The sequence below is a fragment of the Hydra vulgaris genome, chromosome 13 (assembly GCF_038396675.1).
Source record: "Hydra vulgaris chromosome 13, alternate assembly HydraT2T_AEP".
Taxonomy (NCBI): domain Eukaryota; kingdom Metazoa; phylum Cnidaria; class Hydrozoa; order Anthoathecata; family Hydridae; genus Hydra; species Hydra vulgaris.
Genome location: NC_088932.1, coordinates 21,490,673 through 21,508,314, shown reverse-complemented (window position 1 = coordinate 21,508,314; position 17,642 = coordinate 21,490,673). Strand labels below are relative to the sequence as shown.

The 17,642-nt window shown below is 28.0% G+C and overlaps 2 protein-coding genes across 5 annotated transcripts in view; one reads left to right on the top strand and one right to left on the bottom strand.

Annotated features, from left to right (window-relative positions):
- The first annotated feature begins 338 nt into the window (after positions 1–338).
- On the top strand, positions 339–2,337 carry LOC100198023 (peptidyl-prolyl cis-trans isomerase B). Its single transcript, XM_065816700.1, has 4 exons — positions 339–640; positions 776–866; positions 1,816–2,003; positions 2,134–2,337. The coding sequence occupies exons 1-4, from the start codon at positions 449–451 to the stop codon at positions 2,266–2,268; spliced, it is 606 nt and encodes a 201-aa protein (XP_065672772.1). The 5' UTR covers positions 339–448; the 3' UTR covers positions 2,269–2,337.
- A 9,057-nt stretch (positions 2,338–11,394) lies between these two features.
- LOC136090264 (uncharacterized) overlaps positions 11,395–17,642 on the bottom strand; it is a 65,979-nt gene continuing 59,731 nt past the window's right edge. For all 4 annotated transcript variants that reach the window (XM_065816525.1, XM_065816526.1, XM_065816527.1 and 1 more), the window contains exons 14-15: positions 14,005–14,163; positions 11,395–11,783 (exon numbers count right to left, since the gene is read on the bottom strand). In XM_065816525.1, coding sequence (XP_065672597.1) covers positions 11,549–11,783; positions 14,005–14,163 — 394 coding nt within the window. In that variant the 3' untranslated portion in view covers positions 11,395–11,548. The remainder of the gene's footprint in view (positions 11,784–14,004; positions 14,164–17,642) is intronic.

Sequence of the window (17,642 nt, the reverse complement as noted above, 5' to 3'; positions counted from 1 at the left end):
CTTGAAACTAAAACAGTTTGTAAAACATTCATCCGTCCCTGAAATAGTCAATTCTGTAAATGAAAAATTTTAATAAAACAAATTTCAAATCAAAAAGCTTATAATATTAATATCAATTAATATTGAATCTAAAATCGTGTATGATTTGAATTATTATCATGTATAATATTAATTAAGATTAGTATCATGTTTTGTTGTTTCAATTTTATAGTTATGATGAACAATATTTGTAAAGAAAACATGCGTAACAGCGTAAACCGCGAAATTTAAAATAAGATTTGCAACGTGGATCGATCGTAGCTTGTGATCGCATTAGTACAAAATGTTTAAATTAATATTTAACTGACTTTAGGCGTAGCAAGTGTAACCATTCGAAACTGTATAAATTGAATTTTGCTCAGTACGAATATATCATTTGACATATCTCTACTGTTACTCATCAATTGCTATGGCTGTATTTAGTTACCTAGTTTTTATTTATGCAGTAGTGTTGTGCTCTGCTGAAGATCTCTTAGTCACGAAAAAAGTTTATTTTGATTTGGCGGAAGATGGAGTTTCGATTGGACGAATAGAAATAGGACTATTTGGAGATGTTGTCCCAAAAACTACAAGAAATTTTTATGAACTAGTAACACACAATGTAAGTGTTATAATAAATATTCATAAATATGATAAGCAAAGTTATTATCGATATTTTTAAAATATCTGTTACTTAAGTTTAATATTTATGCTCTAACTAAAGGATTGACGTTTTGTTTGTTACATGTTGTTTTAGAAAGGATTCGGATATAAAGGTAGTAAATTCCACAGAGTAATTGACAATTTCATGATGCAGGGTGGTGATTTTACAAATGGTGACGGAACTGGTAAGTTTTCTAAATTAAATTTCAGAATTAGATACATGTTTGCCTATCCCTATTATATATTTTTTTTAGCTTTAAGTTTGTATATACCTATATATATATATATATATATATATATATATATATATATATATATATATATATATATATATATATCTGCCTGCGCTAATTTATGTTGTTTACAGTGTTTATTTATAGGCATTTGTTGTACTTTTGATCGGAAGTTTTTATTTAGATACATAATTAACTTTGTCACTTTTGTTATATTATTTATTGTTATGCATGTATGTATGAATTTACTTTCGTTATATTCATACATGCATGCATCCATACAATACACGCTTTGTTGTTCTTATTCTTACGATTTATTCATCTAATGACATAAACACACACACACATCTAACAGCATACTTGAGTCAGTATTATGATGCCATACTGAAAAAGGGAGCTACTGTGGGCTTTAGTGCATACATCGACTGATATATGGAGAGCATGCAAGGGAGTTGCTGCTTAATCAACTGAGGGTTGGGGCAGGGATAAGTTTTATTTCATTATTCTTCATGTTTCTTCTTTTCTGAAAAAGCTGTATAAATTTAGGTGAGCTTAAAATATATATATATATATATATATATATATATATATATCGTCACATGAGAATTATAGGGTTCCATCTGCATTTTTTTATGTTAAAAAAATCTAGCGATTAAAGTTTTAATTAATAATTAATAATAAAAACAAACAACTTTAAAAATATTATGAATAATAATATATTTTTAATAATGAAACCATAATAACATAAACGACTTGTAATTTATAACTATAAAGAATAATAGCATTAAAACATTTTAAAATTAAATATCGAAAGTTAAGTTCTCACAACATAAAAAAATGCAGGTAGAACCCTATAATTCTCATGCGACGATATGTAAGTGTTTTATTAAAATTAATTTAGGTGGCAAAAGTATATATGGAGAAAGGTTTCCTGATGAAAACTTTAAATTAAATCATTATGGAGCTGGTTGGTTATCCATGGCAAATGCTGGTCCAGACACAAACGGTTCACAATTTTTTATTACATTTACCAAGACACCTTGGTTAGATGGGCGTCATACTGTTTTTGGCAAAGTAACCAAAGGAATGGTAATAACAAATCTTAATATACAATAGTAATGTTAATGTGTTTTATTATGTTAACCTATTATAATAAATAATTTAGTTGAGCAGTTTATTATGGTTATAAATATTTTAATGACTTTACTGTTTACTTTAGGATGTTGTTAAGCGAGTAGGAAAGTCTAAAACAAACCATCGAGACCAACCTCTAAAAGATATTACGATAGCAGATTGTGGTGCATTAGAAGTTGAAAAACCGTTTCCAGTTGAAAAGAAGGATGCTGATCAATAACTTTGATAGGAACTATTTTTCAAATTACTATGTATAAAAAATTTTGTTTTAAAAATTTCTAATATCAGAGATATTTGAATGTTGAAGATAACCTACATCTGAAGTGGCCCATACACTCATCTTTATTGGTACAGTGCTCTTAAAAAACTTGCCTGAGATCCACAAATTAGTTTTATAAAAATGATTTGATTTTTATATTTTATAAATTTTTACTTAAATGTTATTATATACAATATAGTTTTCAACTTATGATTTTTAAGTTTTACTACATCAGAAATAATTATCAACCAAAAAATCATGTTCAAACATTTTTCTGAAACTTTTATGCATCAGTTCTTTAATGCATTTTGCTGCAACGCAGTTGTAACTGAGACCGCTAATACTCTTAAATGCATGATTCGAATAGCAAATTTTCCATATATGGTCAAATATTAAAAAACAAACATTTTGTTTAAATATACTATCGAATGCAGTTGAGTTCATTTTAATTTTAGTTGCGTCAAAGCATACGACGGCACAACTTTAGTTATGCAGTACTAGAATTAATAGGGTGGACCGATGATCGTGATTACATTAATATCTTAAAACAAAAACCTCTTCTAAAAACTCCTTGAAGTCTTGATCATAATAAGCTGATCATCTTAACAAAACAAGTTGAATGCTACTTTTTATTTATCTCAAGTACAAACATGATTAATGAATATCTGTTATTGTAAAATTTAGTTTTTAAATTTGAATAAAATGATTGAAATTAAAAAATAGTATGGAAATGGATAAATAGATCAGGTTGAAATAATTAGTATAAATAGACAGTATGTATAAGAAACAATTGGATTTAAAAAAAACAAAAAAAAAACTTAATTGGCGTTATGAAAAGTTATTTCCGGGTCTAGAAATAGTTTGATTTTTACGCAAAAAGTTATGAGATAGCTTGACACTCCACTCCTTTCAAGCTAGAAATTTTTATATGCAATTTCTATATATAATATATAAAGTACCAAAAACTATAATATATAAGGTACCATAAATATAATATAAAGTACCAAAAACTAAAATATAAAGTACAATAAAATATAATATATAAAGTACCAAAAACTATAAAACACAAAAAACCATCATCATCATGAAGTTCTCTAAACCTATCATTCACTAATATTCTTCAAAGTAACTTTTCTTCTGTTGTCTTATCTCTTGTAAAGTTCACTAGACCTACACTAGTGGCCATTGAATTAAAGCCACTTGAGGATTTTGCTTTAAAATGAAATATGTATAAAAAAGTAAGAACAACGTCATGCCGTTCGGTTTGTTTATATATGACGTCATTATTATTTATGTTATGCATATTATACACGTGTTTGGCTTAGTATTTAATTAAATTTCATGATTTCTTGCTGAAAAACTATAATGTTGTTATTGCTTATTTTAGTGTGATAATGGGGGAAAAGCCAGATATTAATGATTTTGTCAAGGGGCAAATTGTAACATTGAATGCTGAGCGTTATTCTCAGCGTGATATTGCAAAGAAACTGAAGATTTCTAGAGGTGCCGTTGAGAATGTTTTAAGATCTGGATGTGTTTCACGACGTTCCAACTGCAAGGGAGTACGAAAAACAAATCATCGTGATGATCGTTATTTGAAGAGCATTGTTGTGTCTAGTCCGCATACTTCTTCTGCACGCGTTGCAAGCCTAGCTAGTGACAGGGGTATTCAAGTGAGTGCTAGGACTGTTAGGAGACGTCTATCAAATGACTTTGGTCTTGTAGCTCGCAGACCAGCGAAGAAACCTCTAATCACGAAACAACAACTCCTCCAGCGATTGAAGTTTCGCCGTGCGATGAAAGACAAGTCAAGGGAATGGTGGGAGAGAGTCATGTTCACAGATGAAAGTACCTTTCAGCAGCTACGAGGCCCTGGCTACAATTATGTCAGACGTCCTGCCTCTCAGCGATTCAATCCCAAATACACCATCAAAACTGTCAAACATCCACCAAGCGTCACGATCTGGGGTGGCATCACAGCAAGTGGTCGGTGTGGACTGCACATCTTCGATAAAGGGGAAAAGGTCAATGCCAAAAAGTACTTGGAGGTTCTTGAAAGTAAGCTTCAAATCCACATGAACATCTCAGGAGCAACAATTATGCAACAAGACTCAGCCCCTTGTCACACACCGCAAAGATTGTCCAAAAGTGGTTTTCAGACAACAACATTGAACTTCTTTCCAATTGGCCATCAAATTCACCTGATCTAAATGTGATTGAAAATTGTTGGCAAATTATGAAAAGGAAAGTTGCTGCACATCGTCCTACATCAGAAAAAGACCTGAAAGAGGTTTTAAAGCGTGTGTGGACGACAGAAATAACACCGGAATACTGTAGAACACTTGTTCATAGCATACCTGATCGCATTAATGCTGTGCTTAAAAATAAAGGATATCCTGTGAATTACTGACTTTTATTCATCGTTTGAGCTAGAACTTTATTCAGTGTATTGTAAGGTTAAAATTGCATTTGATAATATGCCTGCTAGTCCTTGTTGCTAGAGTAAACTGTGTATTTTCCAAAAATTTGCTGCTGGTTTTATTTCAATGGCCACTAGTGTACTTGCTTACAGACGTCTGTTTATTGCTGCTAGAAACCATTGTAAAAAGGTTTTGTCTAACGCCAAAGTCCGCTTTTCTCAGGCCATGAAATCTCGTATCTCATCTCAAAAATTAGGCTCTCGTGACTTCTGGAGAATCTTTAATAGTATTAATAATTAGGGCAAATCTTTAATTCCACCTCTCTTGTATGGTTCAGACTTTGTCACCTCACCTAAAGACAAAGCTGAATTGTTTGCTAAAAACTTTTCCTTAATATCATCTCTTGATTCCACTAGTTGCGTTCTACCTGATATTGCCAACAAACGAGTTGATCCATTGCTTGACGTTCGTATCACTCCAGCTTCTGTATCTAAAGTGATTTCCTGCTTTGATTCTTCTACCGCTTGTGGCCCGGACAACATACCAGTTATAGTTTTGCAGAAGTGATCTCCGGAGCTATCATCTATACTTTCAAAACTATTCAACAAGTGCTTATCAGATATTTTCCAGCCTGCTGGAAAGCGGCATCTGTTATCCCTATTTTCAAAAGTTCTGGACTACCTATCCCATTAGTCTTTTTCCTATCATAAGTCTTATCTTGAATCTAACAACTTACTTTCTCATCATCAATATGCGCATCGATCTTCTTGTTCTACAGCTGATTTGCTAACAGTAATAACCGATAGGTTTTATCGTGCATTAGATAAAGATGGAAAGGTTAAGGCCATCGCTCTTGACATTTCAAAAGCTTTTGATAAAGTTTGGCATGCTGGTCTTCTCCATAAGCTTTTTTCTTACGATGTATCTGGTAATATCTTTAAGATTATTGAATTCTTTCTTTCCAATCGTAGTATAAAAATTGTCCTCGATGGACAGCACTCTTCTTCTGTAACTTGAGGGGTTCCTTAAGGTTCAATCCTTGGCTCTATACTCTTTTTAATTTACATTAACGATCTTCCAGATATTCTCATATCTAAGATGGCATTGTTTGCTGATAATACTACCATTTATTCTTGATGTAATAAGAATCCAACACTCTCTGATTGCTTGGAGGGGGAATTTGAGCTTGAAAAGAATCTCACTTCTGCTACAGCATGGGGCTCACAGTGGCTGGTGAACTTCAATACAGATAATACTCAATTTTTTTCAGCCAATCGTTATCGTAATAGTTTAGACCTTCCTATATTTACAAACGGTGATGTACTCGATGAGTCATCTACTCTTCATCTTCTAGGATTAACTCTTACTTCCAATCTTTCGTGGAAACCATATATCAAATCAGTTGCAAAATTAGCATCTGCTAAGGTTGCATCTCTTTATCGAGCTCGGCACTTTCTTACTTCGGATTTTATTCTCTTTCTCTATAAACCTCAAATCCGGCCTTGAATGGAATACTGTTGTCATATCTGGGGCGGATCTTCTAATGATGCTCTTTCTCTTTTAGACAAGGTGCAAAAACGCATTGTAAACATAGTTGGACCTGCTCTTGCAGCCAACCTCCAACCATTATTACATCGTCGTAATGTTGCTTCTCTTTCTCTTTTCTACAAATACTATAATGGGCACTGCTCTAACGAGCTGGCGTCTCTTGTGCCATCTACTAAAATTCATTCTTGTGTTACTCGTCATTCAAATAAGTCTCATTCTTTATCTGTGACTGTTCCTATGTGCTCCAAAAACTCTAATTCGTCTAGTTTTTTTCCTCGAACATCAGTTCGTTGGAATTCGCTTACTTTATCTTGCTTCCCTGATTTATATAATTTGCAATCCTTTAAGTCGTCCGTCAATCGATATCTTGCCCTAAAATGTCCATCTTTTCTTTTCCAGTAACTTCCAACTTTAATTAGTGGTTGCTTGCAGCCTTGTTGGAAGCGATAATGTTTAAAAAAAAATACATATATATTTAGTAAAGACAAGAAAATCTTTTATAAAAACATGTTACTCCTAATTCCGATCTTAAAAAATACTTATTAATTCTTTTTATCATCGTAAGTAGAGGCTAATCGAATGAAAAAAAACATCCGGCCTAACTAAGTGTTGTTTAGACGGTATGAGTTCAAGCTCGTATGTAAATGAAAAAAAAAATCAAACAAAAACATGTTTAGATTTTGTTTACATACACGTGGTTGAACAACTCAAACTTAAATCTCGCCCAGGTCTGGTTTTTACATGTGAGCGCAATGTTGAAATTATAGATTTTAAAAGAGAGATGAGATGTCAGTTGTTATTTTTATCCTAGTTTGGTGGAATAATTTTTATCCATGTGAACATTCCCTTAGCAGCTTCTACTGTCAATACAATGAAGTAATAAATTAAGATATGCAATAAATCAAACCCAAAATGCTAAAGCGAATATTTTAAAGAAAATACTCTAGAATATTCTCAGGCGCGTATTCTCTGATGGTTATAATTCTTCTTGTAATTGCTTGTTCTATTTATACTGTTTAGATAATAATAAATCTGAATGTCACGAGTTTTTGTTGTTGTTGTTGTTATTTCATTTTCTATGAAATATTAAAGTATTGTTTTTTCGGTGTTGATGATTTTGATTTTAGCTTACATTAACAGTTGTAGTATAAAAGGCGGGTGCTTTGAGCTTCCAGACATGAAGCATACTCCAAACATTAGTTTAAAGTTATGTCAAATAAGGATACTTTGCAAAAGTTTGCAATTATTAGAGCCTGGGAGCAAAACTTTCTAAAGTTTTTGCAAAAGTACATACAATAATTGAGAGATTTGTAATTTAATATTTTCCTTACTTTTTTATTTAATTATTTATATTTTTTTCAGTTTAACATAAAATTGCTTTACAATCTTATTTTTAAAGTGAGGCGTTTAAATATATAAAGAAAATTTCAAATAAGTTTCAAATCTAAAGGAGAATGTCAAAGCAGAAGATGGCGCAAAGAAGATAAGTCTAACATCACGTCAACATAAAAATTAAATAACATATCGTAAAATATAAATAAAATATGTTATAAAAATCATATTATAAGATAAATTAAAAAAAAACAAACAAATTAACTATAAAGTTTCATATGGAAGGCTTTTAATATGCTATTCACTATTCTAATATTTTGTTAAATTTTTGAGGCAATTCATAAGTGTTAATTAAATTTGATCTTAGATTATACTTTGCATTTAAATTTATTTGAAACATCTTATTAAAGTTTGGTTGTTGTAAAATCTATACATTAAGATGAGAGACTGATAGATATTTATTTCAAATACATCGATCATTGACAAACTGATATATTTTGCCCTAACTCACTATTTCATCAACTATACCTATTTTCAAATCTGGCGATGAGACCAATATTTCAAACTACAGACCAATCTCAGTCTTACCCTGCTTTTCTAAACTAATTGAACGCATTATGTACAACAGACTTTATAAATATCTATCTGAAAATAAGATTTTATATAAAAATCATTCTACTAACCATGCAATAATTGTATTGGTTAAGCATATATCAAATGGATTTAATAGTGATTGCTATACAATAGGGTTTTTTATTGATTTATCCAAAGCTTTCGACACAGTAAATCATGAAATTCTTTTGAAAAAATTAGAAAACTATGGTGTTAAAAATCAAAGTTTACTTTGGTTTAAATCATACTTAACTAACAGAAAGCAATTTGCACTTAAAGAAACAAAAGACTCAAAAAATAACTTAATAACTTGTGGAGTACCCCAAGGTTCTATTTTGGGACCATTATTGTTCTTACTTTATATAAATGACTTATATTTATCATCAAAAGTATTAAATACTATCTTATTTGCAGATGACACTAATTTGTTTTATTCTCACAAGGATATTACTGTTCTTTTTAAAATATTTAACGAAGAATTAGATAAGATCAACGAGTGGTTTATAAGTAGCCGACTATCATTAAATGTAGAGAAAACAAAATTTTTCCTATTCCATAAACCTAGTAAAGCCGAGAATATTCCTCTTAAACTACCAAATCTTTTAATCAATAATAAAATAATTAAAAGGGAATTGACTACAAACTTTCTGGGAGTGCTCTTAGATGAAAAATTGTCATGGAAATTTCATATTAAATATATTGAAGGTAAGATCTCAAAAAATATTGCCATGTTATACCAAACAAAACCTTTTCTTGATAACGAGTCTTTAAAAAATTTATATTTTTCGTTTATACACAGTTATCTTTCATACAGTAACATTTCCTGGGGTAGCACTAATCACACTAAACTCAAAAAAATTTATAGTAAACAAAAACATGCTTGCAGGATAGTATTTGGGGCAAATAGAAAAACACAATGCGAACCTCTCTTACGTCAACTTGGAGCTTTAAATATTTATAAGCTTAATATTCATCAAGTAATGTTTTTTATGTTTAAAGCAAAACTTGGGTTTTCTCCGGTAACATTTCAATCCTACTTTAATGAAATCTCCCATAAATATCCAACCAAATTTTCAGTGAATAACTTTTTGGTTCCCATAAACCTTCTTAAATTAAGTTCGTACCAAATTTAATATCGGGGACCTTTAGTTTGGAAAAAATTTCTTCCAATCTTTAGTAAAAAACAAAACTTCGTTTTAAACTGCACTTTGCAAAGTTTTAAGGATGATTCAAAACGGTATTTACTGAACATGGAATTCGATATATTAGATTTCAAATACCTTTTTTGAAAACAATTTAAAGGTTTGGACTGAATCGCTTGAAAATAAATTAAATCTTTATCACTTTCTTTAGCTTTTATTAAAATGGTTTCTAACCATTAGTATAAAAGATAACGAAAATAAAATTGTCTTTTTCGTTCATATTTTTGATGATATTAAATAATCAGCCCAAATACTTATGTTTACATATATTGCTTTTTTTTTTTTAATTAAACAACGCATTTTTTTTTTTTTTTTTGTGTTTTTATAACTTTCATGATTTTCTGTCGTTTTTACTTTTTTATTTTTAAAATTATTCTGCTGGAAGATTGTTAGCAACAAATTATTTTATTGCTGAAGTATTTGATTTGTTTTTGTATTTATACTGTCTTTTTGTCTTTTATCATTTATTGTGCATGTAAATTTTTGTGTGACGGGGCTCGGTGATAAGACAACCTGTCTTCTTCTTGCTCCGGCCAGGATTTTTCTTTTATTGTAATTTCTTTTTTGTAATATTTATCAACGGCAAAATAAATAAATAATAATAATAAAAAAAAACTATGCAAATATATTATGGGCAAAAATGCAAAACTTAAAAAAAATTCATAGGCTACAAAAACACGCTTGCAGAATTCTATTCTCTGGACATAAACGCGAACTTGCGAAACCTTTCTTAAAGATTTCATATCTTTTTTGATTTCAACTTTTTCTACATACCAAAATTAGTAGCAAGCCTCAATAGCGCTTAATTTAAAATGCTGAAATAAAAATGTATTTACCCTTTTTTGCTGATTCAGCATTAAATGCAGAAAAATCGATAAAAAAGAAAACTACATTTTCTCAGCTTTTTTAAGACATTAAAAGCTAAAACTTACCACACTGATAGATTATAGTGTAATAAACAAAACCTTACTAGAAAAACTTTAAAGAATAATTATTTTTAAAATTCTTTTTTGATTTTAAAGGATATTTTCAATGCAAAAAACTTTGGTAAAATATAAATATATTCAAATGGAAACAAATTTAAGGTTAGTTCTAGTAAGGTATTGCAGTTCTATCTATAAAGAAACAACTCTGAAAATTTGAAGTTAATTGCATATCTAGTTAAAAAAATATGAATGATTTGCTGTTTGCATTTAAACAAAAAAAGACAATAAAGCTCCAAAGTTTAACAATAATATTTAAAGTAAAAAATTTCATACACTCATTTTAACTAACAACATTATCAGATTTACAACTTTCGTTTACAAGTAGTTCAGTAATTATACAAAACCAAAAATAAAAACGATTATTTGAAATCTTGTTCTTAGATAAATATATCAATAAAAAGTTTGGTTGCTACGGGCGTAACTAAGTAAATTTCTGGACTCATCAATATAATTAATTTTTAAACTATTTTTTGTTACTAAAACCATATTATGTTATATATGGTTGAGAAGCCAGTTAAATTAAATTTTATAAAAAGTTAGCTAATAAAGTAAAAGTCAATTTTTTTAATGGAAACCGCTGCATTTTTACTACCTTTTTTTATCACCTTAACAACGCCGAGACTACACGCAAAGATAAAATAAAGCATACGACTTTTTTTTTTAAAAAAAAGTTATAATTATAAGTTAACTTAAAATTTTTATTCTTTAGTTATAAGTATTTGATAAACTTATTTCTTCTTTCATTTGCATTCAGATTTTAATAAACTAAGACTTTTTAAAAAAAATAAAATGTTTTGCTTTTAAAAACGACAAGGTTTTTCTGCACAGAATGGAATAGTAGCTTTTGTGCATAAGGCGGCAAAGTATTAACAATACTGGATTGTGGGAACTTTAATAAAAATCTCAAATATAAAAATATAAAAATTAAAAAAAAGCATTAGATAAAAACGAATCTAAGACAAGTTTAAAAAATTAATAAAACAAAACTAGATATTAAATGAGTAACTTTATAAATAATTACAAATAATACAATTATATACCTTTATTGCTATATAAAATATATGTTACAACAAAATCACGAATGATCTTTACAGAGTTAAAAAAATTGAAAATAATAATAACTATAAATTGAATAAGTATGTTAATAATGAATATATTCTTTTAGTCTGATAACGACTTCACTTTTATCTGGAAGCACTTTTCTTTTATTTAACGCAGATGGAATAAGCCAGTAAATATACGCGCAATTTAGCAAACAACCAATGGATATAAGAAAAAAAACAAAGTACTGATTAAATGGAAATCCAAGTCTACGTAGTTCAATATTCAATAGCGACCAGCTGTAAGCATAACCAAAGATTGCGGGTCCCAACGTCCTTAAAATTTGAAAAAAAAAAAAAAAAAAAAAAAAAACTTTTTAAAAATTTTTTTTATTAAATAAAGCATTTTGATAACTTTATCAAAATTATAGAATCATCGTTAGGTTTGTAAATGTCTGAACACCATTCACAAATTTATTTTAGAAAACTATTATCATAACACTGTAAAATATAATTTTTTAAAATATAGTTTTTTAAATATAGTTTTTTAAAAATAACATTAATTGCGAGGATTTAAAACAAAACTTCACACAAATAAAATAAACTTCGCACAATTAAATAATACTTTGATAAATTTTACTAATAAATATTATTTTATTATAGATTTTTTCATTTTTAAAAATTGGTAAATGAATGACTAAATATAAAACAGATATTTGGTTTATTTGGATAACTCTGTATTTAAGAATTTATTTAGTTATGTATATATAAAAAGAGATTTTTATATATATATAACAGAGTAATGTTTTAATCCAAGTTAAATAATATCCTATGATTGAAGGCGAGCAAAAGTGAAAAACTTTTCAATAACATAGTTGTATTGAATTTGTTTCATTGTGTTTTTATCTACTTATGATAACCTTATCATAGTAAATATGCTACAATAAAGTAGAAATGTAAAAATTAATTTCCAGATCAACCCCTTTTAAATAAATGTCTAATATTTTTTGAGATTTTTTGTCCGACGATTTATCCCTGAATCTATTTATAAAAGGTTTAAGTAAAGTTTGGTTTTTAAATTAATCTTAAAATTTTATATTAATTAAAATTAAAAATATAGATAAAGTAGAAAATATAGATAAAGTAAAAAATAGAAAAAGTAGCGTGTAAGAATTGAAATTCAACATAAATCGTCAAATCTGTGCGTTTATTTGATAATTAAAGAATATTTGAATATTTTGTTAAATGCTAAAAGCTGAAAAAATTTTATTCGTGTTTTTAATCGTTTTACAGAATAAAATTATCTCTAATATATAAAAAGTTACATAAGTTTTAATGGTACCCACTTTTTGGAACTTTTCAAAAAAACAAAAAAAGGAACATGAGAAGTCCACCTTGAAATATCCGTGTTTTACGAATAGATAAATTCAGTTTAAGGTTATATTATGACAAGAGATATTTACTTTCGTCAACCAGTAAAAAGTTTTTTTTTATTAGAAATGAGTCACAGGTAGGAACAAACATTTGATCACAAGTAGGAATAAACCATTGATTACTGGTAGGAATAAACCATAGATCACGGGTAGGAATTCCCATTGATGCTGAAATGCAGCAGTCAAATCTCAGTTAAATAATCATCAAATATTTTACTCAGGTTTGGTTCAAAATGTTTTTTGTTTATAGTACCTTTTAAATATTTTATTTCAGTTTCATAGCAACATAATGATGAATGAGCCATTTCTTAATCTTATACCCTTATTTTAATATTAAGGCATTAATTTTAGCATATGTTGTAGAAAGATTACTTACAAATTTCGAATTTCAGTAAAGTTTTGTAATTAACAAAACAAGAAAAGATCAAATATCTTAAATGTTTCGATAAAATGAGAAAAGCGAATAGGTGTCATTTAAATATTTGCCATCAGAAGAAGGAAATTATTTTTAAATTTTTGCAAAAAATTATTTTGCAAAAAAAACAGTTAGGATTATGATTATCATTCGTAACTTTAAAGTAAAAAAGGGGTCGTAAGGGGGTCGCACTCCCTCCCTTCCCCAATCACCTAAGAAAATAATTTTTTTCTAAAAAACAAAAAAAATAAAATAATTTTAAGAAACTTGTTACAAATTCGTTACTTTAAAAAAGTTGTTTTACTTATCTCCCATAAAAAAATAAAAACTTAGTTAATTATAAACTAAAAAATAAAAATTTAAAATGTGAATCGAAAAATCAAAAAATAGTTAAAAGTTGTATTCAATCAACTAAAATATTTTATTTTTACAAAAAAGCATAATCAAAAAACAAAACAGATTTTTATTGAAGAACCACAAAACAGATCTTTTCAAACTAATACTATTAGTAATACAAAATCAAATTTTAAAGAAAGGAGAACGGGGGAGGGGGGGGGGGGAAGGTAAGTTGCATCTCAAACCTTTTCATTGCAAACTTTTATATAATACCGCATAAAGCATAAAAAGTTTTAATTAAAGTATTTTATAAAAGTACAGATTTTAAAATAAATTAGTAAAAAAAGTACAGATTTCAAAATAAATTAGTTACCTTCCAATGCAAGACACAGACATTCCCAAACCATTAACTGTACCCAAAAGATCAGGTTCAACACTGTTACCCAAAAATATGTTAATGCAGATGAAGCATACATTACTTACAGCATTAATAGGAACTTGAACAATCAGTAGAAAGATCCATCGTAATGTACTAAATATTAGAAAAAATATTTAAAGAAACTCAAAAATTTTCAAAAAAACCGAAATCTAAGAAAAATTATGATGATTAACAACAAAAAAAAATCAAACTAAAAACACAAAAACTAGTTTTAAAAAATTAAACTTAAAAAAAGTAAAAAGTAAAAAAAAAAAATAATAAAGCATTTAGAAAATTCTTTAAATAATTTTCAAAATATAAAATATAATAAATTATATATATTATTCATAGCAATCACAACATTTAAAAAAGTCAAAGTGTACATAACAGATCATTACAGTATATGTAATAGCAAAATGTTATTATTGCCTGTGTAATTATTTTTTATTTTTCTATACTAACAATTAAATTATTTACATTTTCACAAAATTATTCCTCTTTTTTTATTTACGTTTCAATTAATTTAGATTTTGAAAAAAACGGAAAACAAAAATAAGTTATCATTTAGTTAAACTATTTGTAATTAATAAACTAGTACATATTTTTAACTAATATTAAATTATTTAAATTATTAATATTAAATATTTACTATTTTTTTATTGTTTTTTTATTGCTACAGAATCGTGAATTTTTTTTTTTAAATATTCTTTGAAAAGTTATTTTTGGTATTGTGGTACTAGTATTTAAAAAGCATAACCTTGTGCCATGTATTTTAAATACTGTCAGCTGCATAATGCCTAAGTATTAATATGTTGCCTGCGCTTGGTATCCATTTCTGAAACAACATTATAAGCTTTTTATTACAAATTTAATGTGTATGATTATTAACAGGAATGAGAGATTATGCCTTTCTTTTTTTATTTTATTTCAGAAGCTATTTTTTCTAGTCACCTTTTTGCTATTTCCAGTGATACACTGTTTAGTAACAACTTTTCTCATTACTTTTATTTAATTAATTTTATTAAAAAAATTTCATTAAACTTATCTAAAAAATTTCTTAAGAATCTTCCTAGAAAAATTCCTAGGAATTCTTTTTAGAAGACTGACTATATTTTTACACGTTTTTTTATGCTGCAATTTGTCACAATGAAAAAACCAGCCTGACTGGATGTATGTAGTGCATAATTCACTTCTGGTTTCAACAGTTTCAACAACTTCTAGTGACACACAACCTTTATGCCACGTTTAATGGATGTTGGAATAAATATTTTTACTAAATTATTGTACTAGGCGATGAACAATTTATACATCTTGTTTAGTGATTTACCTTCAAATATCTTTTCCAGTTTAATAATCACTTTTAATTTGCCCCAATAATCTTAAAATTAAGAAGGTAATGGCTGTTCTCTGAGTTCCTGCCTTTGCATGCCATAAGGCTTTGCATGCCTTTTGACATATAGCCAAATCAATCAGCTTCCTAAAGTTCAAAAATCCTGTCTCCCTTGTCTGTGATTACTTAATCAAGAATATCTTTGCAGCCACATTGCATGTAGGTCAATAAGTTGGAAAAGTAGCTACCTTGCAAAGATAGCATTTGTCTACGAATATCTGAAATCAGTATGGTTAGTGGCGTTGTTTAACATTTTTTGATACATTTGTATTTGTAAAAATGTCATTAGTGATGAAGCATTTTGAGCTTTTTTGTTGATTCTATTAGTGAGTGCAGTAATTTGATTATTTAGTATCAATTTGCTGGCATCACTGCTGGCTTTCATTTTTGATAATGCATTGAGTTTTATGTTTACTAATTATAATTAAGCTCATTCAATCATACCCATTAAAACAACTTTATATATCTGAAATTAGTAGTTAATGATACCCCCATCTTCTGAACGCATGTGAAATTAACAAACTTGATTATGAAACAATAAAACATTGCTTTCTATATATTCAGGTAAAATTTGTCAAAAAGAATAAATTTTTTTTTTTTTGCAAAAAACCCTAAGAATTAAAAAAAAAAAAAAAAAATTATTTAGAAAAATCAGTAATTTAGAAAAAAAAAAAAAAAAAAAAAAAAAGAGTATTTGATGTGTAATATACATGGTCTTTTTTAAATGATAACTTTTTATTCCTTTTTTCTAACTAGTTTTTTCATTTTCAGTCATATCTTGTATTCTGTAGTTTCTATGAATAAATCATTATTTAATTCCTAAACATATTTTAGGACAACAAGAACACTCAGCGCCAATTGACTTTCACAGTAGAGCCTGGGTCTGAAATTGGATCATATCTTACTCACAGACCCATTTTAATTAAAGGTGCTACAGGACTTTTGTTGGAAGATAAGGTTGCTAGTGTCCTAAATAAATATAAAATTGCTAATTCTATAAAAGCTATCCTTCTTGACAATACTGCTTCTAACACTGGTTGGAAAAGTGGGCTTGTAACAACTGTAGGAAAGAAAGTTAATAGCCAATTTCACATTATTGGTTGTTCACTTCACCAAAATGAGCTTCCCTTTCAAGCTATTTTTTAATATATAAAAAGCACCAAATCCCTAATCTTTTTAGTAGTTCAATTGGAAAACTTTGCATAAGTAGCTACCCTCAAGTTAATAAAAATTAGCAGCGTAAATAACATACATTGTCATGAACATTAAAAAATTTAAGTAGTGATCAAATACTTTTTCTAGAATATGTTCTTGGAGTTTCAAGAGGAAATGTTGATGTTGGTAAATATAAAAATAGTTAAACATTTAAGATAAGGTTAACTTTGGCAATTCAATTATTGTGACTTTAGGTTTTGTGAGCTTATCTTTCAGAAATATAAGATAAGCTCCACCTAATTATAAAATTTGTTGTGCAAGTGTATGCAGCTAGTTAGTTTGAAATAAAAATAGATAATAAGTTTCATATTCAGCAGTTATACATTTTCAATATGGTTAAAGGAATTAAAGACCAGTCTGACAAAATCAAAACTATCATGTTAAAAAACTTGCAACACAATGCTTTTGCTTTGCTGCCTGAAAATTTATTGTACTCCATGATGAAATTAGATGAATATGAAGTCAGCGAAGCTGATACCAGAAAAATTTTAAGTACCAAGTAAACAGAATATTAATAAAATAAACTGACATTATTAAATTAAAGTAGTTCATATAGAGTTCAATGTTTTACTCTAAGGTGACAGACAAACGGAAAGAATAATAACCTGTAAATAAAATTAATAACCGGTTGAGCATTTTTTGAAAAATTAAATTGTGAATCCTTGAAATTATTTACCAGCGAGCAGAAAATCAAGCTCTATATTAAATAAATGTGCAGTTTTGGGTGAGTGGGAAAAAAGTTCCAAACTGATAATTGCACTGGAATGTTTATTTGACATTTTGGTCTAAAAATATAGCAAAAAATTTATTTAATTATATTTTATGTTTTTGAACACAAGTCAGTGTTCAAAAGCATAAAATTAAACAAGATCAAAAAGTAGATTTTTAATTTTAAATTTAATTCTTTTAGTAATATGACAGTGCCTACAATAAGATTAAACAAAATCACTGCAATAAATACTGATGCAAAAACAGTTTTTCAATGTGT